Raw genomic sequence first — 22688 nt, 5'->3', positions numbered from 1 at the left:
TTCCCGAATCTCTTAACTCTTGCCTTTCTTCAAGTCTCACCAACAGTTGATGTCCCGACCATTTACCGTAATTTGGGGTAAACGATCAATGAAAGTTCCATAAATAGTCCCTGTGTTAACATGGTTTTCCCATCAACGCTCTATTAAAGTTGTCAGGTCCCAAAATCGCGACCCGGCCACGCGGGGCCGGCTAGGCTCGGCACTGGCACAACACAATCTGCCTCGTCAGCAACAGCTAGCAACAGCTGATCACTCATGGCCACACGCACACTCACAAGGCCGCTCGATACCCAAGCAAAAATATATAAAACAAGATTACATCGATATATTGAGTCTATTAAAATATCGGCAAAACAACATTTCACACCGCTGTTTGCGGCTAGGCTCAGGCAGGAAGTTGGCGCAGTGGATGCAAGGTTGTATTGAATCAGTCCAGCTGGCAAACCCGCCCACACCTCGTCTCGATCACTTTGGTACAAATCCCTACTGCTCTACGGTGAAGGTGACGTGCATGTATCGAACACGACTGCACTCCCAGATAATCGCCAATATCAACTGATTACACAACTCGAAGGGAAACTTTGATCGCATTCTAAGCGAGTTCAAGCATCAAGGCAGTGATACGTAACCACGGCTAGCGCAGTTCTTCTCTGAATCTCTGAACTGCTGACCAGCCCACTGCAAACAGGTAGTTACCGTCAACGACCACTATTATACAGTTCCCTGTCTGCAACTGCAAGTTCTAAAAAGGATCGGGTTGTATAAAGGTAAGCTATTTCCTGGGAAGGAAGACCTTGCCGACATAATGCGCGTATGTAACTCCGATTTTTATTTCTCGTAGGAGGGGTGTGATGCCAATGATGAGTGCCATGGGTGTCGCGATCTACTGCGGCAAGACCTGTCGGCTGTAGACGCCATTTTTGTCACTGTACGCTGCTGCATTCCAAAGGAGTCTTAAGAGGTCATTCACCCTCATACTGACGAAGGAACACGACAGTTGACCCCAAAGTCACCATGTGCCTAAAATTAATGTGGAAATCCTTATTGCTTCCCTGACTAAAATTAAGAATTAAGATGTGTTCCTGTGGGTGTCCTTTCTGAAGTTATCTCCTTCTCTGTCTTGACCAATCAAAACTGCTTAGCAATCATCTCAGTGATATATCACTGCACCCGTACATAGTACATCACACCGTCACAAAAGAATAAGAATTTGCGATGACTCTGCTTTGATGGTTGATAAGTTAAGGCACGGACCTGTTGCTTGCCTCAGAAAACTCATCTCGAGACATGAGAATGTTAATGTTGACACTGAAAAGTTTCACACAAGGCCCTCCGATATGAATGAGGATATACATTAGAAATTTAAAGGGTTTATACTATAGGCCTACATAAAATACGAGTGCACCACGACACCAATACAAAATATACTTAGTGTGAATTCTTTGACTTACTTGTTTTTTGCATTTCCGTTTACATGTGCTTTCACTTTCTTTTGAAATAGCATTAAAGGATAGCTTGCACAGTTACTCATGATGCATGTTCAAAATTATCTCGAACAGTGGTTTTCGCGGAGTACTATTTTAGACACGTATGCAGAAGGAGAGTTCCTATTATGAACACAGAAACAGAACACAAAACGCAATGGCATATCTGCATTCGCTTGCTTACGGTCTCTTGTGACGATTCTCGCTTGGTAGAACATTTTCTTCTTCAATGAGTTCATCTGTTTTTTGAGGGTGTTTTGAAGGAGCTCTCTGGCGATGTGGTAACATAGTCTTAGCCGCACCATATAGACTATACACATACCGGCATTCATAATGCACGACAAAATCTCTCAAGGCAAAAAAGTGTACAACTCACTCTCAAAAAGAGTGAGTACCTCATAAAACCACCCCAAAAGAGTGAAAATTACTCTTAATAGATTGAAAACCACTCTTAAAGATTAGAGGATCCATATAAAGGAGAAATCCTTTTCGAGTTGTCCTTTATATTTACACAGTTCCTTGAAGGAACGGAAAACTCACCCTTTTGGATAGGTTTTCACTGAGTCTCTTTTTATAGTTTTTTAAAACTCTTTTCAGAGTGGTTTTCACTCTTTTGGAGTGGATTTATGAGGGACTCACTCTTTTTGAGAGTGAGATGTTCACAAATAAATTGGCACTTAAAGAGAACGACATGTGTCGGTGGAAAAAATCTTGGGGCCCACTTCTCTCGGAGTTATCAAAACTGCTATTCACTGAAGCGTAACGTTACTTGCCACGCCTTCTCTGTGCAGTCCCCCACTCAAATATATGACACCAAAATTAATGCCTGTATACGGCCCATAACACCCTGCACTCATCGAGAGTGCATTTTCAACATCTTAAAAAGGTAAATGTTTTCTCCTAAAGAACAGTTTAAGGCACTAGTGGGAAGGATATCTAAAATTGTATTCATGGGACGGGGTGGCTAGGTGTTATGATAGGCATCCGCTCTCGACGCTACGTCCAGCCGTTGTCTGGAGAGGAAATCTTGTTCATGGAACTTACCATCCGGCTTGTCTACTATACGGGACCTGAGTGAGCATGGCGGAATGCCCGATTTCCAGTGTAAATTATTTATGAACTGAATACCGAACCGATTGCTCACTAAGCCGTAGTCTTGGCTTGTGATTTTTTAAATCCCAACGAATTCCAAACCTTCTTAGACTACGGAAACCACATTATACACGAATATCACTTCAACCACCAAATCTATTTTCTCATATATAAAGTCATGCAGTGACTACTTTATGTTGCAGGGGAAGAATTAATGCTGTCCAGTAACGGGGCGGGCCATAGGAACAGGTGTTGATAAGCGCCACGAATTTTCACTTTTTACCCCTTCATTTCCTGAACAGTGCGCCCATTCAGAACGTTCTCACTTGCTCTCACAACTAACACGTGAAGCTGAACAAAATTCACTAGGCGCTCAAGCTCATAAAATGCGCTGACAGTAAAGGACAGACTCCCAAAATAAATTTTTAGTGGAACAGAATGTGTTAATTACGGGACCTGAAGATTTCTGGGGCATGATCCCATACAAGCCCCCAATCCAGATACGCCGTTGGTATACTTTGCTATTTTTGCACCTTGAACTTTGACCTGGCCCCAAATCAACTCCGTCTCAGGTCAACTCTGTCTGTAAAGGGTGCAGACCACTAATTCAAGTGAGAATTTCTGGCCAGCTCATTAGCATTAAAAGTGCCCCCTCAGTATCTTTTGAAAAAGGAGATTGTTTGGCCCCCAAAATGGTGAGATCGTGTAAATCGTTGCCGGGCTCAACTCCCCGGGTCTTTGAGCTTTCATATGAGACCTGAAGGGCTAAAAACCACGGTTGAAAATGGTCCTAAGTGCCCGAGAAAGTTGGTTGAGGGTTGCCACTTGAAAAATGGCTGCAATCAGACTTCGGAAAAATCACCTTTTGGGGGGTGATTTTGTTTTGTGGGAATAATTAAAAATGTAATTGGTTAACCCACAAAAAATTGAAAAGAATTGAAAGATAAGTGACCAGACAAGAATTTCATTTGTGTGTCAGAAACCTCGGGGATGTTGGCGCGCATGCTATTGGGCCCTGAATAGTGCTGATTTTACGCTGTTTTCAATGGGGCTTGAATTAGTGGACTGGACCCGGTACTGTGTAGGAAATGGTGTAGATCTTCCACCGTTCGAATTGTCTCGACAGTCGCGTTTCCCGAGTCAAGTTAGTAAATAAACCGAATCGAGTTGTTCCAATCCGTAATATTAATCACAATTATTTATCAAATACAATGGCAATTTAAGGATTTATTTTAAAAATCTTTGTTAAAAATGTGATTACTCTGAGGCCTACAATCTGAGGGATCTTATAGTATAGGTTTCCCGGCCAATTTCGGCAGTGTTCATATTCGTTTGGTGACTGGAATGTTTATTTAATTCCGTCAAAACTTGTATTGAAATAGATGAATGATGTTAAATAAACATCTGCATCCTTAAGGCCCCAAAATACTTCCGCTTCCGGTTTCCCGACCTACCCTAAATTTTCGGCGCGACCCTAATTTTTTATCGGCAAGTTAGTTATTTTGTCATGAGAAAGAGTATTGATATGATGAAGGTTCATTAAAGGCAAATTTTCGGTTTGTGCACGATACGCACTGGCTTGAACCGTACCCCCCTGTGAACATGGCGTATATACGCAACGGCATCACCCCCCCCCCCCATTCGTGCGTACATATTTTATGGACGGCCCCTTTCTGGGGGACCGCATCGACAAGCCGCCGGTCGAGCATAACATCACTCTGGTGAAGATTTACTACCGGTTTATTTCTACATGGAAATTAATGGCTTGTGTTCGCACTTTTTGCCCGGATTAACTTTAACTTGTAGCCATGCATTACAAAAATGAATTGTCTTATCCCTCATGGATAAGGCTCTTTATGAGCATCTTTGCATGGTCCTAGAGACGCTCTCTTCGAAAGTGTGGAGAGGATGGGACTATTTGAATGTCTCCAATAGGGACACCATCTGTGCGTTTAAAATTACAAAGTATTCACTGGTTGCCAGCAAGGCTACGACGTTTTGTAACAAAAAATTACGAAACCAAGGAAGCCGGCTTATATCGTACGCGTAGCGCGAAAAGTGTGTTACGTACTTGTATACGTGATCCATACCCGTCCACGCACGCAGTAGACGCAGTGCTGTAAACATTTCTTCGGTAAATACATGTACGAATTTGACAGTCTGACAGTGACAGGCGGTGCCGTGTTGGATAATCCCGATCTTACTGAACTGAAAGCCATCATCACAGCGCAAAATGGCAAAGAAACAAAGAGGTATGAAGCGTACCAGAGAGAATTTATTTTTTTCTTTATCTTGTAATTTTTCTCCAGTGTCTCTCTCTCTCTACTACCAGAGGAAAACCTCCGCCTTGAACCTGGCTGGTACAGCTCAGCGCGACCCTATAAAATGATAATTTCGAATAGGCGAACGAGTAACGTTTGGCCTATAAATCATGCTGTCTTAATTATAAAAGGCTCATTTTCATCAAAGTGCCTTGTCTTTAGAGTCCAGAGAAACAACCCCTTAATTCAAGGGGGTATCTACGAGTCACCATAATTCGTGCACTTTGACCAAAATTTGTTCATAAATAGGGCCTACAAAATTTTTATGGCTTCATTTGCAGAAATTGAAAGTTTGACTAAAATCCTACATTGAATAATATTATGAAGAACATGGGATGTCGCTGAAGCAATTGGAACAATGTCGTTTGCAAACAGTCGGATGGGCTGTAGTAAAACCTACGTCACCATAATTTGAGCACGTACATTGCAAATGTCAGTTTATGGGGTATCGCCATATCGATAATGCCCTGCTTCTAAAAAAATCTGCCAGTTAATGTCTCTTGAATGAGGAATTTGCATCAATTACTTTGGTTTGGTGATGCAGTTTGAGGAAAAAACACTTTTACTCGCAAAAAGCTTGAATTCCCATCACTTTCTCTTCATTCTTTTAATTTTTTTCAATTTAATATGAAGATACAGTGACTCATGAATTTTTATGCTTTCAAATGAATCACAATTAGCATTAATATGAGTTATTCATATGGACATTATGACAAAACTTCTCCTTCTACGTGTATTTCTGAAATGTCACAAAATACAGTGTCACTGAATCCGCGCCTGCCGTCGCCAATGGGAATGTCATTATATTAGGTGTGCAGTACTTTTTCAGGCTCTGTGTTTTTGATAACGCCTTCGATCAACTTTCGCCCTGTTTGGTGAAAGTTGATTGAAGTCGTCATTAGTGCCTGCAAGGCTGTATCAGATGTCTGACATCATTTGTGAACGAACAGCAATCCTTTATCCATTTTCTAGACAATTTCAACCGGTTCACTTTTGTATTTAGTCTGTAAAATAAAGCTTTATGCTCTGTTTACATTTTTCCTTAATTGTCCCTAGAAAAGCTTTTAATTTGCACATAGCTGCCCCCCCCAAAAGACATCGAAGTGATGATCGATCATTGACAGTAATTTAATGTCAGTGCATGATTTCGTTGGAGGAGTTTCACGACGAGGAAGTTGGAAATATTTGTATGCATGATATTAGGGTACTCCATGATATAGACATGACAGAGAAACAAGGAATTAGAACAACTATTGTAATCATGTAAATTTGTTGTCAAGTGCTGAAAGTGTCAGTAATTGTTATTTGCAATGATACTACATGTATCTGGCATGTCGAGGAAAGGCCTAGCCAACTTCCTTGATATTCATGGTTGTGTAACATTGCATGTACATGTAAATGGTGTACAAATTCTTTGTAGACGCTACTAAATTAAAATAAGTAAATGTACATTTTCAGCGTAAGGCCTGCTGTGCTAGGCCTACATTTTGTGGGGTTTCTCATTTTGGAAAACCAAGCTCCATTCTCTGGCTCATGGTATTGAAGGGCTGTGTAGAATATCCAAATATTCGATCGATTATCGAATATTTGAATATCATTTTCAGAATTCAAATATTCGAATGCAAAATTCATGAAAACGAAGGGAGGATTTTCTTTTGTCTTAAATAAGAAAACTCGCACTGTGGAGGCTTGTTTCAAGCAGATTCAAATGAAAAGTGACAGAAATGTTAACTATGATTCAAAAAGTATTAATTATTCATTAATTAAAAATGTTGAAGGACAAGAGGTATTGTTCGTCTCTAAATCTTGCTAAATCATGGCTGGAGATACTCCTAGATGTGAGAAGCTATGGTATTATAGTGATTATAATGTGCAGTTGTGTGTGTTATTGCAACTGATTTTGTATGGATTGTTCATCAACAATCCGCTGGTCGGTACAACCAAATATTCGGATATTCGGTTATTCGATCGAATTGAAGGTCGAATATTCGAGTAGTGAAGTATTTGAATTGACTTAGCCCTATGGCATAGCCTAATTCAAAGTTCATTTTCATAATATTCATAATATGAATTCATAAGATGAATTCACCATTTGTAATTTGAATTCACATATTTCAAACAAATGCATGTTGATTAACGAAGATGTAGGAAAACAGATAAAGTGCAGTCAAACTTGTTTTGAGGCTTTATACAAAGAGAAGCCGTGCCTTAGCTGAGGACAGACCACTGGGCATAGTGTGATCGAAAACAGAATACAGCCACAAAGATGCATCCTTGATCCCATGATGCTACATTACGTGTACTTCGTCTGTATTTCCCTGCACTAGTTCAACTCTTCATTATGTGTGTAATTGCCTTCATCGTTTCTAAGTTTCAAAATGGGTAAGATTTAACGAGGTGAATGAGACATAAAGGACTTAAACACCATCAGATTTGCTGTTCATTTGCAGTATACATGCACATGTGTACATGTATGCACTACACAGAGATATATGCACAACTTTTGCAGGTTATAATTTTAAGTTAAATAGATTTTCTCAGTTGATTCTCAAGCCAAAAAACATGCCTCAGGATATGATTGAAAATGTGTAATTCATGTAGAACTCAGACCCGAAGTCACAAAATCTAGGTCTTGTGCATGGCATCTCCAACTTCTTATCGGATAAACATTGCAAATGGTTAGCTATTCAGAAAATGTCTGGGTGTGTGATATGTTGTGCAGCAAGTTAAATTTTAAGGGCTCCCAACACAAAGTGAAAGCCTTTGTGAATCCAGTAACCCTAAAAGAAAAGGTTTTGGGGTAAGGAAAAAAAAAGAAGTACCGAAACGTGGAGATGATCCACCACACACAGCTCATTCACCTTTGAAGGTATGCCAAATGTGGTAATAAAATGGCTGCTTGCAAGTGGTCCATGCATGTTTCTTGAGCATGGTGCTTCTCACATGTTCATGTACTTTGGCAATCTGGCAAGAGGCAATTTACACATGAATTCACACTGCAGTTCAGGCCATTAACTACTGATAGTTGCTAGTCACACCCAAGGTAATGCACTATCATTGTCCTTACACAAAGTGCAGGGGTAAGAAAATTTAGGCTGAGTGTACATGTACATATGTACCTTTTTAACATCAGTAGCCCCATGGACCAATATCAGCCACAAACACTACACTGGCATGTGTATTCATTGTACGGTACATACATGTACACTGCACTGTACCATCAGTACATGTACAGTGCCAGTACAGTGTACATGTATTGTAAGTTGCATGCATGTTTCTTACATTACCTGTATAGTACATGTTCATATATGTACATGTATATCCCAGGGCCAGGATTTCCCTATTGGCACTGATGAGAATTTGTTGGCTAATGATTTTTTTGCCAAATGCAAGTGTTGACGTCTAGGCGTAAAATACAGTAAATTCTTCCCACTCTGATGGCACCTTTATGTACATTTACTCTTAATCCCTCTCTTCTGAATAAATCAATCTCATATTCTGTGGCCTTGTTTACTAACCTGAAAAATATGAGCATGAACTACAGGTATTACAAAATATCAAATTTCTGGGGTATTTTTTTTTGGGGGGTCCCTTCCCATCAATTTTGAGGTGGCAATATGAGCTGAAGGTTAAGGTTGTCACTAAATCATGTGAGGTGGGCCACCTTAGCTTCATATGAACATGTCCCACATGTAGTGAATTTTTGTTCAGAAAATACTGGTAGAAAGCAATTTTAGTAACTTCCAATTTTTTTTTCTCTCAACCCAAGTACATGTACATGTACCTTCCCAATCAATTTTGCTGGGAATTTCCTCAAATCCTGAAATATCCTGCACTTCGCCCGAAACCAGAGGCAAACTCTAACGTTCAAGGGGTATCATGCGACCTTGTCCCTAGCGTTGCACTTTTGCATTACATAAAGAAAAAGTTCTTTGGCCTTATGTGTGCATGTACCGGTACTTTACTGTACCTTTCTGCGTGTGGCAAAATCCACCCAAAGTTTATCAGTAAAATTTGTACGCGTCTGGGGACGTCTGGGAGAGTTGCGGTAGGAGTTAATTATTACTGTGTAATGTATTACAGGTACTTAATTGTGTGCACATGTACATGTACTATGTACATATGCACAGGGTACCCATACATGTACTGTACATTGTACATGTACAATGTACCTGTGTTCACTTGTACAGTACAAAGGGCTAACCTATAAATAAGAATAGGAGCACAATGAGGCAGATACTTGTACCGGTACATGCTCTTTAAGACAGGCAACCAGTCTGTGGTAATTACCTGTTTGGTTATGGAACTGGGATAAAGCACTATAGAAGGAATGCAGCATTTGCTCCCTCCACCCATCATTGTTATCCAGTACAACAGTGTCAACAATGGCCAGGAATCCCTCCCCTCCCCCCCCTGCGGCCTTGTCATGTGTGGCCATGCCACAAAATATCATACCTGAACGGCGATTCACGGTCCAGTGGAGCACAAAACAGCTGATTTACGCACGCCTTAATAGTACAGCCACAAGCTTAAGGGAATTCTAAAGTTGGGTGTAGTTGTCACTGTGGCCTGGAATTTTTTGCCAACTCTGCAAAATGCATGATTTATATCGTTCAGTATACACGTATTGAACCGGCTTCCTCCACGCAGTACTGAACTGACAAATAGAGGAAATTATGACGTAAGCATGTGCTAGCACTGTGAACATGTGCTCGCTTGTCAGATGTTGGTGTAAAAAGAGCTCGTATTACTAGTGTAAATCTCCGGCTGATACTGATCTGGTCGACATTTCCTCGTGATTTGGTAAGGTTATAAACTGTTGATCACTATGCACCGTTATGCAGTATGTGTTTGGCTTTTTGACATTGATAATGATTACTAAAAAAGGGGCGGTTGATTACCATTTCAACACTGTCGACCTGCAGTTGACAGTGTAGGGTAAATGTGTACGGTACATGTACATGTATGTGTACACTTTGTGATGGCTAGGTTATTCAGTTACAGCACACTTCTCTTACCTTGTGAAAATATAATGTAACTTACTGTGGGTTTTAATTCAGAAGGTACAGGGGAAAGACCCCCCCCCCCAAATTTCTTGCACCAAAAATTTCTGACTTTTGTGTATGAAACTACTGTCATTTAACTTTTTGGGGGGGAGTGTAGTTGTATGTTTTTGAGGGTATTTTATCATGGAAATATTGGTTTTATTGACATTATTTAAGATTTTGACAGTTTGGTGTGTTCGATCAAATTTGAATTTTAATGTTTGATAATTTTGATTTTGTTTATAGTTTTTGTTGCTGTTTAAAAGGACTTTTGATGCATGTTGGTTTTTTCTTTAATTAATGTAAATTGTAATGAATTCAACCTTTTTTGAATGGTTTTGCCCGTAAATTATCCTTACCCTACATGTACCTTTCATGGCGTTGTACAAATGAAAATGTAAGCGTAATTGAAACAGCGTCCCTGTTGTTTTGCAGTAACTGTACATACACATACAATGTACACTTGCAGACCCGTTACAGTACATGATCATGTTAAGTACAGTACATGTACCGGTACAGTACATGTGTAGTATACAAGTGCTGGAATAAATTACTGGTGCATGTCCTACCCCACTTTCCTCTTTTGTAATCCACTAGAAATAACTTCTGAAAATTCCCATTTGTGTGAAAGTACGGTACATGTAGTTATAATTGAGAAATCTAGCTGTTTCCTCCACCGATTCTGAATTACAATGTACATGTATGTTTTATGCAACCACTTTATATAATTCTGTATGCATGCACTCAATCCATAGCATACCGTTAGACCCCTACATATACATGGACATGTACGCACTGTTCTGGAACCTTCCCCCAGGTACATGTACATGTATTGAATCTGCCCCTGATAAAAGATGATAAATGGTGGGGGGGGGGCTCCCAAGGATATTGTTTCATTGCACACAAATGGGCATATGAAAGGAGTGCTGATGTACATGTACATGTACCAGTACATGATATACATGCACAGTGTGGTTTGTTCCCATGTTGACAAAATAAGAAATGCCATTGGGTGTTTTTAATTGAAACTTTGGACTACATGTATAGACCTTTCTCAGAAGGGGCTGCCAAGATATGTACATGTATGTATCAGGCATGCAACTTGTCCTCAGATCAGCTGTTTTTCTCATTTATCACTTCACACTCATGCCACTGAGAATGTGAAAAACTCTGTACAAAGTCATTAAAAGAGTGGAATTTCCTTGTTATTTTGTCAAAGCTCAAGTTGCATGCCTGATGTACCTGGCTCTTGTGGACACTTTGGTGTATTAATGCAATAGTACCCATGTACACTGTACATGTAGAAACGTGTACCGGTATCTTCGGCTGTGACAAATTAAATATAAACTATCGGTACTGGTAACAGAACAATTTCCTTACTCTGTGCTCTCACATATCGTACTGTACATACGGTAAATGTAACATGTTTTTTTAAAATTTTGCATATACCGGTACGTACTGGTATCAGCTTACCAACCCGTGTTGAAATTATCATGGGCCTGGCATGAGTAGACCTGAGTCAGGTCAAACAATGGGTTGAGCTCATTCTGGCTAGGCAGTATCATTCACACTAGTCGCCCATACCGGTAATTTTTGAAATTTTCAATTCCCTGTAGACCCTTAAAACTGTTCCCTATAGTGGGAGCATCAAGGATTTTTACTTTGCCGGGTAGGATGTGTTGTGGTGCATTGCAGTTATCGGTAATGTACATGTATAGGTGGCAGGAGGGGGGAGGGACTACCCAGTACCACATGTTGCCATGTCATTGGGACATTGTTAAATTAACATACCAGTACACACATGTACAATGTACATCAATACATGTACATTGTTTTTCTCATTGTTACCCTGATGTACACGTATAGGGTTTCCCCTGGGGTACTTGTGTGAGGTGGTCAAACAAATTTTGCCCAAATTCTAGTACCTAAAACAAAAGCGAGTGTTTTCAAAAAGGCCTTAAATAATTAAAATAAATTCTGTATAGTCTAATAGTACCAGCACATTTGGGTCTAAATTTCCGCTCTAGAACAAATCGATCTTGTACTCTGTGCCCCGCTTTACCATTCTGAGCGATTTGAAACTGATCCATTTCAAAATATTTTTGCTTTTTCCTTTCATCTCTTGTCTATGTTATTTTAAGTGTTGAGGTAAATGTACAATGTACATGTGGGTGGTACAACTCAACAGGAAAGCCTGAGGTGGTCAAGAAAATGAATGAGGTACATGTACATGTAGGTTGCTTCAGGCAGGAGAAACCCTGCCGTGATGGGCGTTGGCACTGATGGCTGGGTGTGGATTGTAGACTTATGGTACAGTACCTGTGCATGTACTGTACATAACATACGGTATGTATGTGTAATGTATTATTGTGTGTGTCTTTTAGTGCTGTTCCCATGCTAAATGTTGTCAAGGTACAATGTACATGTAGTCGCAACGTGACCAACTGCATGTAAGTAATTTCATCTACGTACATGTACAAGTAGGCCTTCCATTGTGCAACCTTGTAACTTCACCATTCTGGTACATAACACCAATACATGTTGAACTTTAATACAAATAATGCACACTAAATGGGAATTAATTCATGTTTGAATTGCACAAGGTTTTTGACACGATACACATGTAGGCCTACATGTACATTTACTTCCATTAAAAAAAAAATCCTGTGGTTTGTTTGCCACATGTAAAATCTGTCATCAAGAGCAAAGCAAAACTTGCCTCATTTAGCACATCATGGCATGCACTTGCTGTTGCAACACTGCATGTGACGCCTACCGTATAATACATGTAGATGCACTGTTGGAGACAAATCTGAGATGGAATGGGCAATCGATTCCAAAAATGCATGATTTGCCCCACACTGTACAACATATGCATTGTTTCTCAGTTAAAATCTCGAGAATGGTCAGTGCATGATGTTGTACACGTATATGTACAGGACATGTACCTGTACATGTCCCAAGTATGGTAGGCCTACAGTGCATCTCAGACACAAGGTCAAATACATATCCTCACAAGTCACCTGAATAGTTACTCTATTCCATTGGGTAGCAGACTATTCTAGTCAGCATTCCCTGCAGATTTGTTCCTCAGGGGCTTAGCCAGTGAACATTCAGTGTGTACCTCAGTCCTGTCCGTGCTAGCGGCAACCGATTTCAGAAGCTGTGTGTTCATTGCTTGTACTGTAAATTGCCATTTTGTGTACCTGTACACACATGTACATGTACTGTACACTGTACATACACACATGTATACATACTTGCAGGACGTGAGATTACATGTACATGTAGATCTCTGCTTTAATATTGTATTCCCATTGAAAGTGTCCCCTTAAAATGACGACAAATGACTCAAAAACAGCTTTAAAATGGAACTACACTGTACTGAATCTGTCCAAAAATAACAATTCCTTCTCTTATCAGAACAATTATTCCAGGGTATAACTTGCAGTAGTCCATTGTTCCAGTTGGCCTGGTGACCTTTCATTTTGACAGGTCACCATGAAAGCTGTCAGCTGCACTGATCATGAAATGGTTGAGGTAAACCACAAGTTTCCGAGGATGACTGACTGAGAGCACATACTGGAATGTACATGTACAGTATGTGTACATGTGCATGTAGTCAGCTTTGGGAGCTTACACTGTATCATGCATGTGGTACAGTAGAGAAATGAAACAGGCAAAAACATCAACTGAGATTTTTGTACCAATACATATGCACTGGTACATGTACATATCATAAGCATTTTTGGCAGGAAGATACCGTAATTCATGTATCGGTACCAGCAGGTGTAACTTTGTCAAATTTTGGATTTATTGTCATTGTCCTGAATGTACATGTAATTGGACATCAGTAGGAGTGTAACATTGCCTAAGTACATACAGATTGTTTATGTAACGTACAACAACTGTTGACAGCAAATTCATGTACCATGTACCGGTACCCGTTCATCAAGGCTAATAATGCTTTTTGTTATTATTGAATACCCATCATCTCCTGTTTTTCCTCGCCCTCTGCTCCTCTCTCTTCACTATTTTGCAGTTGAGCAAGTCTATGTCAAACCACTGTGGCACCTCAGGCCTGTGTTTCTCTCCAGTTTCCTTGGCATGAGAGGACTCACTAGAATAACCCTATCCCCTTCCCTTCCTCCCCAGGATGCCAGTCCATCTCAGGCTGCTCCCCAGGCTGGGCCTCCCATGGCCCAGCTAAGGCCAGTACATGTACAGATGTGTACATGTACGTATGATGCATGTACATATTCTTCTGGGCAGGGAGAAGCGAACAGGGGGGTGAAGTGACTTGTCCATGGCCACTTAGTTATGATGTTGCATACATGTATACATGTACATGAATACGCCTGGGTGGAGAGAAGCAAGTAGGAGTGAAATGGTTTGCTCAAGGCCGTAACGTGTACGGTCAGTGCATGTACCGGGTACTGTACATGTATCGGTCACGTAGTAGCTGGATTTGAACCCCTGACACTCTGATTGAAGCGTCATGAACCCCTGCATGGACCTCTTGGCAGCATACCCCAACAACAGACTATACATGTAGTTCTTTTCAAATCAAAACATGTATCACTGTAAGCACATAAGCCACACCCGTTATACACATACCGGTATGTACCGGTATGTGATGTAATAAACCATTTGCGAGTTAAATTTGAGTAAAATCTGGTGCACTGAGTTATCTGACTGCACATAAACATAACGAGTTGAATTCCCCAGACTAAAGACACTGTTGCTATACCTCGTGATTCGGGGCAAGCTTTTGCATAGCGACCACCATCTCTGGATTGGACTGGTTCCTTTGTGCCCTTCCTATCCATTAAGAACAGTGTATTGTTGCAAGGCATCTCTTATGTAACTAAGCAAAAGCTTGCCCCGAATCACGAGGTATAGCAACAGTGGTTTTAGTGTACCAGATTTGGGTCGAAGTTAAATCGCAAAAGACTTATTGGACAGTATTTCACCAGCTGTGTTGTGAATCTGCAGTGAAAGGTCAATTTCTGTACTGTCTTTGAATGTCCTCAGTGGGCTTCTGCAAAGTACAAAATGCTCTCTCAATTCTTTTCAGCTGAAGAGTTTTCTTCTTGAAAAGGTGTTATACCAAACAAATATTCAGAGCCATTTTCATTCAACAATATGGAGTCAACTTCAAAAGTCCACTCCACATACCGGTAGATATTTATGAAACTAGATTTTAATCTCCGAGTTCTAATAGGGGTTTCAAATGATCCCAAAAGGAAAACTGATCTTGTTGAAATCGAAAGTCATGGAGGATTAAAAAACTAATGTCAGTTTGGTTCTTCTGATGATGCTGTTTTGGGCATTCACAGTTGAATAATATGAGCTTAGTGATGGAAAACTTTACTAATCCATTCTTTGGATCAGGCCGCTACACTTCACTAATGGAGACCATATGCTGGTAGGAAAATGTACCAAAAGTGCATTCTTTATTTACATGTAAATGCTTGTAGTCCGTTATTGTCAACTCCATTTTCACGGTACCAGTACATGTACCATCATGTGTATTGTACTACCGATCTTTAAATATAAAATTATCTGATTATAAGTGCAGTTTACTTGACGACATTGTTGAATTACTGATAACAGCCAAGGGTCATGCATTTTGACAGATCTATTGCCATTGTTCTGCGGGACCAGCAGCAACATTCAAAGGTATTGTTAGGGCTCTGGAAGTACTCGGTGAACTACGGACCTGGACAGTGCATGTGCCTGTGTGTGTGCACACCGCAGGTTGGCACGTTGTTTGTGAACTGAAAAAAAACAAAAAAAAACACACGCACACAAACAGCTGATTGAGCTGTGTCAAAGTGCCTGTCATTTATCATGATCGCAACGATTTCTCATTGCACTTTCCTCAAGGAAACTCCAGGAATAGTAGCGTGAATGCCAGCAGTACGTGTAAGACCTTGGCTATTGTACCGGTAAGAAAATGAAATCTGCCGCCAGTACCATACGTTGCAGGATGTTTAATGTTTGTGTTCATGTACGTTCGTGCATGTACTGCCACATGAATAGAACCGGGTGAATGCACATTAGGGTACATTGAGGTACATGTACGAGTACATGTACATTGAGATATTTTTGTAGAGTTGTCATCTGAAGGGGGGTGTTTACCTGGAAGGGCTGAAAGGAATCATTACATTAAGTCATAGCCGAGGGAAAATGAACCTTAGCTACATACATGTAAGTGTTTTATGGTACATGTTTATGGATGCATATGGCACTTCCAGCAGTCAAGCACAGATTACAAATTGAGTACAATGTATGAAAAAAGTGTACATGTACGTACCGGTAGGCTTATATATTAAGTGTACATACTGCACATTTGTGCCTGTAACTGAATCTTAATTCAGCTGTTTGTTGAAATTTGCGGAGTGGAACCCCACTGGCACAGTAGTGTGTATAAACTTGTTTGTGTGACTTTGTAACCTGGAAAAGATATTGGTAGTGTGTGAGTTTATTTTTCATGCACTGTAATTTGCAGTTACACCAACAGATATTTACGGAGGGAGCATGTACAGGAATAAGTTACTTTAAAGACAATTCATATGAGGTGCAAGTGTGTACATGTGTACATGTAGGTACATGTAGCAATTGGTTTTGTTGCCCTGACAATTTTGACTCGTTGTATATGCCAGGGAGATACATACATGTACATGTACGTGTACTGGTACTTACTAGTACTACATACTCCATGCACTTTCAGGACCTCATTACATACCAGTAGCACACATGTGCTGTATGTGATACATGTACATGTACACGTACATATGTACATTTTGTATATGCAGCTCGCACATGTACATGTACCGTACTGTATGCACATGAGCACTGCATGTACATTTACATGTACCGTAGTTAACAGGAAAATAATGGACGCAGTTGTTTTGTAAGAAAACATTCAGCTCCCTACATTTAGGTCCTGGCTTGGATTGTTTGGGCTATCTTGTCAAATATACCGGCACAGGTATTGAGAGCCATCTCCTTCCATGTTACATGTACTTAGAGTAGTATAATTTATGTACTCTACAAGTCTCCTTTCAACTGAAAATCTATAGAGATACTGTACTTTTACTGTATAACAACAGAAATGGCCAAACCTGTAAATTAACCCTAATCCCCTACATGTAGGGCCATTTTGCTGGGGCACATCCTCAGTCTTTCAAACTCCTCCGATTGCCTTGTTTCCCCAAAAGGCATTTGTCTTTAATCCTCTCAAATCCTCTATTATTTCTTGAATGCTCCTCAAAGTGGTGACTGCTGCCTCAATCCAATCCTTCCAATCCTCTGGCAATGTCTGTCATTAATATGTTGAGGCGGTGTGAGTGGTATCCGTGAGCATTACAGATGATTGAACGTATAATTTATGCATGGCATAAACAACACAAGGTCTAACCCAAGACCTTGACACAACAATTTTTCCTTCACGATCACCCACACTTCTGTTTTTGTTTTTTTGTTTGTTTTTTGTGGTCATTCATGCCTTGGTCCAGTTGCAGGTCCAGTGTTGTGTTAGTTGCTCATCTTTTATGAGCAAGGGCAATTTATGATGTAAGATAAAATCCTTATTAAAATTTGTCCAGTGTTAAAAAAGAGGTGGGCAACAGGAAAGCATGTGCAAAGAGGATACACGTACTGTACTGGCTTGCTGGTTTCTTTCATTAACCCTAACTCCCTTGAGCGTGTGTAAAATCATCTCGAAATTTCTTTCACCATGATTAGGGATACTGGATGAGCCACTGGACCAGGAGTCCATTGACTGGTAACGAAAATTCAAACCCTGTGAATGCAAGCGTATTTCCTTTTTTTTTTTTTTAAACAGGACTTCAGATTTTTTTCCCTTTAATTTTGTACGATTTCTTCCATTTTCAACATTCTGAACTGTAGTCATTATACTTTGGGGTGTCTGCAGGTTGCCTCTTCCTGCAAGCTCTCCTTTTACCTGTCAGGATCATGCCAGTGTGAACTCAGATGTGCTTTGCACACGGAGTTACATGCAAGTTGCAGGGACAGGTGTGGACCACATGTTTTACTCCAGTGTGGGGACCAAAAATGCTAGGGGGACATACAGAACCCCTCAACCCTGTCCAAATTTTTCTGATAACAATCTTCCCTGTTTGCTTGCTCTGTGCCACAAGTAAAAATCTTGCGGTAGGACACAAATTTATACAGTACATGTACCTTACATGTACATACACATTTCACAGGCTACCTGTACATTAGCATGGACGGTATATTTGCATCCATGGCATTAGATATCCAGTCATTATCGGTACTGTACTGGTACTTAAGGACCAGTAGTGTCCTCACCTGATGATAATTTTTGCATGATAATGATGATCAATGTACCAGTAGCGTCTTGATTGACATTGGCTACACTTTTGGGTGCCTTCTCAATGGCTGAGTATTACTGGTGGCAGTGATCTGCCATGGTGTGTGAGTAAAGCACATGTACATGTATAGCCTACATTGTACACAATATACATTGTACTGGTATACATATATTTGCATTGTACATACCGATACATGCTTGTACATGTACATGTACATGTACCAGCATAGTATACATGTGCATGAAAACAGTTGTAATTGAAAACAATTAAATTGATGTGTGTTATGTACATGTACAGTACATTGTTCTGCCATGAATCCTGTTACTGTAGTAAATTATTCTGTCCACACACACCAGTCCACACATGTACATGTATGCAGTCTACTGTATACTGATGGCAATATATGTACACTGTACAGGTGATTTTGCTTGAATACACTTGACCTTGTTCGTATTTGCATCCTTTCATACCGAAATAAAAATTGCAGCTAGGGTGTATTTTCTTGCGTAATTTGCAGACTTTTCATGGTCATTGAGACCTTGTACAGTGACGCCTAACCGGTATACTCGACATCTTCGTATAGTACATGTAGTTCATACCGCATGCTTTGCTAACTGTGTTCATCATGGACTGATGTTCCACCTTTTGAGTAGACACAACCAAGCAATAAATGGCCAAGGTCCCTCACTGGAGGAGAAATTGTCATTAGTTGCATAATGTGTCAGGTCATTGCTTTTTTTCTTTTAACACGCACATGCATGTGCCACCCTGAAATTGTGAAGTGAATTAGGAGGATTCACATTCTAGTGAATTTCTCTTTTCACGTGGTTTCTGTTGTTATCTGTACAGTTTTGTTTTTATTTCGGTTTGTCATTTTTTTTATACCTGCAAATGAAGCTGAAAAAGCTGTACTGTGTTTGCCTTTGTCCTCCCACCCATTGGCCAGTTTTCCCCCTTTAACTTGAGAAGAACTTGCTATTTTGGGTTCCAAACCTTACTTTCAGTTTTTTTCTTTGTGGCTTTAAACAATTACATGTACATATAATTTATTACAAATCCTAAATTATTTTAAACAAAAACTGGCATGAATTTCTGTTAAGTTTTATTTGTTGCTCGTTACTCTCAGGTTCCCAAATGAAGAGGTTTACATGTACGTGTACCTGATGTTCAATTCAAGATTGCCAACACAAATACAGTGAATACAGTCTTATTAATTAGGGATCCCATATGTCAAAGGTCAAGGATATTATGGTTAAAAACAATGCGACTGGTTGTTCCCAACAGAGAGACAGTTTTTGTGATCACAACTTAAGGTCACAGGTTTAGACATGGGCATGGCCGGGTATTTGTGATATTTAACACACCATTCTCATTTTCGCTCTGTTTTGGCCAAGCTAATGAACCATGTACCATACAAGAACCTTGTCAATGGCAGGATGCACTTAATCTTCTTCTGTCCGCTTACCAGGTGTATTTTGTATGTACGCTGTACATGTAATTAATGATTAACAAAATGTACAATGTTCGTATCGTTTAGAATGTCACTTTGAAGTTGTACAGGTATATTTGGTGAAAAGGAGAAAAGAATGTTTATTTAAGCTGTCTTGTATTTATCCTTTTGGTTTCACATTTGTTGGGAAAGCTTTGAACTTTGGGCATTCAGATGAATGCATGAGGAGGGGAACTGTTTGCATAGTTGCACACTTCTCTGTTTTGTGTCAAATACTGTGGAATTAATCCCCATCACTGTTAAAGTGAAGTTAAACTTTTACTGTATACAAATTTGTATGTGACTCCGGTGTCCAGTTTTAAACAAACTTAGGGATCCTACCAAGCCTTTTCTCTATGTTGTCTTTTGACATAAAATAAAAATAAAAACAACAACAAAATTTAACAGTTGTTTTGGCCTTGTTGTCACACCTTATTTCAGCAAAAAGGGCATCAACATGTACCAGGTATATGTGTCTCTTGGACATTTTCCACAAGTGCATGTACAAGCAATTTAAAACCGTTGCAACTTGGCTGACCTGTGTTTTTTTCACCTCAGTCGAGGCAGATTTGGATACCCAGTGCTGGTTGAAATGCTGTTGACACAAAGATCATTTCAAACTTGATATGCCTCCCTAACCTTATGGAAACAAGTGTCTGTCCCAAGTTACATGAATCTACCATTTCTTATCCATTTTACAGATTCTGCTGACGTTTACTTTGACACGAGAACCAAGGCAGTGCTAACTCAGACATCACATAACTCAATGGCGAACGTCAAGGAACAGGTAATGCATTAACATAATCAGGTGTGCGAGTTTTTTGGTCAGGAAGCAGAACCACTCATTTTGGAGAGTTTGTGGCATATGAATGTACACGTTGTCACAGGTTGAGAAGGCTCGCGCATTAGACTAACATTTGCTCTAGCCTATTTAATGGTTGTATGGGTCATACAGAGCTGAAAGAGTCCTTTGTATGAAACCTTTCGACGTTCCTTGTAGGCTAAGTATAAAGTATATTGTAAAGTGCACTTTTTAACACATTTCAAGTTGTCCATGCTTTCCTGGTCAAGTGTGGGCACTGTTGCTGTGATATCAACCAGAGAAGAGACTGTTGATTTTAAACATTTTTCTGTTAGTATTGTGAAACTAAACTTTGCTTATTTGGAAATATCTTGAGAAAAGGTTACTTATTAGTTTATCAGTAAAGACAAAAAAATTAGGCCATTGAAATATGAAAAATTCCAGCGTTTGTTGTGCCTAAATCAGTGCAATATTGAGGTTTTCCTCCAGAGATGAAATCACAGTGTTTCTCCTGAATATGGGAAATCTTGTACTGTTTACATACAGTCCAGAAAGGGGCTAAAATAACCTTTGAAATAGCAAAACAAACAGTGATCAGTTGAAGCACAAAGGTGCAGCACCACATATGTAGGCAATTGTGTTTCTTGTTGGAGCAATGCTAGCACAGTTTACATGGCTTCTGCTTGTTTTCATTCCCAGAAGTGTACCGGGTACCAGTACTTCTCATGTACATGTACATAGCTGCATGCACATGTAGGAATGGTAGAGATAACAATGCGTCTCAGTGTCAATCTGTTCCCCAGTCAGGCACGTGTCCTGGCAGTAGATTCCTTAATGTCTTAATCCATTCCCTGCTAATTCAACGCGTACATGCTGACACTTTGCAGTTTCAACTCAGTCAGGTTCCAGCATGGGGTAAACTGACAGGTTATTGTAAAATTCATGTAAAACCAGCCCAAAATCTATCGCTGTTGATTGCACAGTATTTTTGCAGATGGACAACTCTTCCCTCTTCAACTTGCAATTTTTATCCCCCCAAGGCCAGGGTTCAACTGGTCAATTTTGATCCAGTGTTTGTTGTGCATACACTGTACATGTACAAGTACTGTAGTACATGTACATTGTACATATGATCACTTCCAATTTGGACTGCTCTTACAGAAAAGAATACCAGTACCGATATTATATATGCCGAGATGAATTTGATTAAATAAGTAAGAGTAGTTCTCACTTGTTCTGTCTGTAATTTCTGAGAGCCTACCGGGTACATGTACTGCAGTATGAAGTAATCCCAGAAACATTCAAAAGTTCTTTTTAGTGGTCACACTGATTACCTAGTGTTTCACTTCACATTCACGTTATTGAAATTGGAAAACACTGTACAAAGTCTCGTGAAGATTGGGATTTCCTCATTTTTTTTTTCAAAGTCCAAGTTGCGTGCCTGATACCGGTAAATAGAAACGAGAATTTTCCGATGATTTTGTTCATGAGTACTTTTGCAGCTTCTTGGACACAGATTTTTTTGCTGAGAACAAATCCCCTAGTACATGTATTTCCTATTAGGCTGATCAATGTGGATTTGGGTTCACGATGATCGACAAAATCGATACTTAATGAACCTTGTAATGTTTGTCAAATATGCCCGCTCACAGCTGCATCAGCTTTTATTATTGATCAGCAGTTTGTTGAGTAGTTCCTGTGCCCTCCCATTATGTTTCTAATGGATTGTCCTGACATGAAATGATCCAGTCCAAGTTCACAGTGGGATGAAGAGAAAGCAGAAGGTTATAACGCCATGCCAATTTTGATCAATAAAAATGAGAACACGTGTTGGAGACTAATCATGGAATTCAAAAGTTATTTTGAGTCTAGAAAGGTCACGGCAGAAACATGAAGCATGAATACTGTGAAAGTTGGTGGTTGGAATAAAATGGGAAACAGCCTACACGTGGGTGTGTGTTTATTGATGTACTGTACGTGCAGTTGGAGCAAAACAGTTTTCCTCAATTTTTTCGCTGTTTGAAATAGTTTTGCTAACTTTTTCGTGAAGTCAAACAAATTGTGTCTCAAATTAATGTTCACAGTGTGTACT

General features: G+C 39.9%; 1 protein-coding gene across 4 annotated transcripts in view; it reads left to right on the top strand.

Moving 5' to 3' along the window:
• Positions 1–240: 240 nt before the first annotated feature.
• LOC110989352 (uncharacterized) overlaps positions 241–22688 on the top strand; it is a 45656-nt gene continuing 23208 nt past the window's right edge. Inside the window, exons 1-2 of one of the 4 annotated variants that reach the window (XM_022253698.2) lie at positions 241–767; positions 20496–20581. In XM_022253698.2, the coding sequence (XP_022109390.2) occupies positions 20561–20581 (21 nt within the window). In that variant the 5' untranslated portion in view covers positions 241–767; positions 20496–20560. Of the gene's footprint in view, positions 768–4636; positions 4829–9448; positions 9701–15753; positions 15894–20495; positions 20582–22688 lie in introns of those variants that run through there. The other 3 variants (XM_022253683.2, XM_022253690.2, XM_022253707.2) reach the window with 3 other exon arrangements.

The sequence above is a fragment of the Acanthaster planci genome, linkage group LG03 (genome assembly GCF_054643075.1).
Source record: "Acanthaster planci isolate LZ-2023a linkage group LG03, COTS_SCS, whole genome shotgun sequence".
NCBI classification, from domain to species: domain Eukaryota; kingdom Metazoa; phylum Echinodermata; class Asteroidea; order Valvatida; family Acanthasteridae; genus Acanthaster; species Acanthaster planci.
The sequence above is the reverse complement of the archived record's forward strand: the minus strand, read 5'-3'. Positions and strand labels throughout refer to the sequence as shown.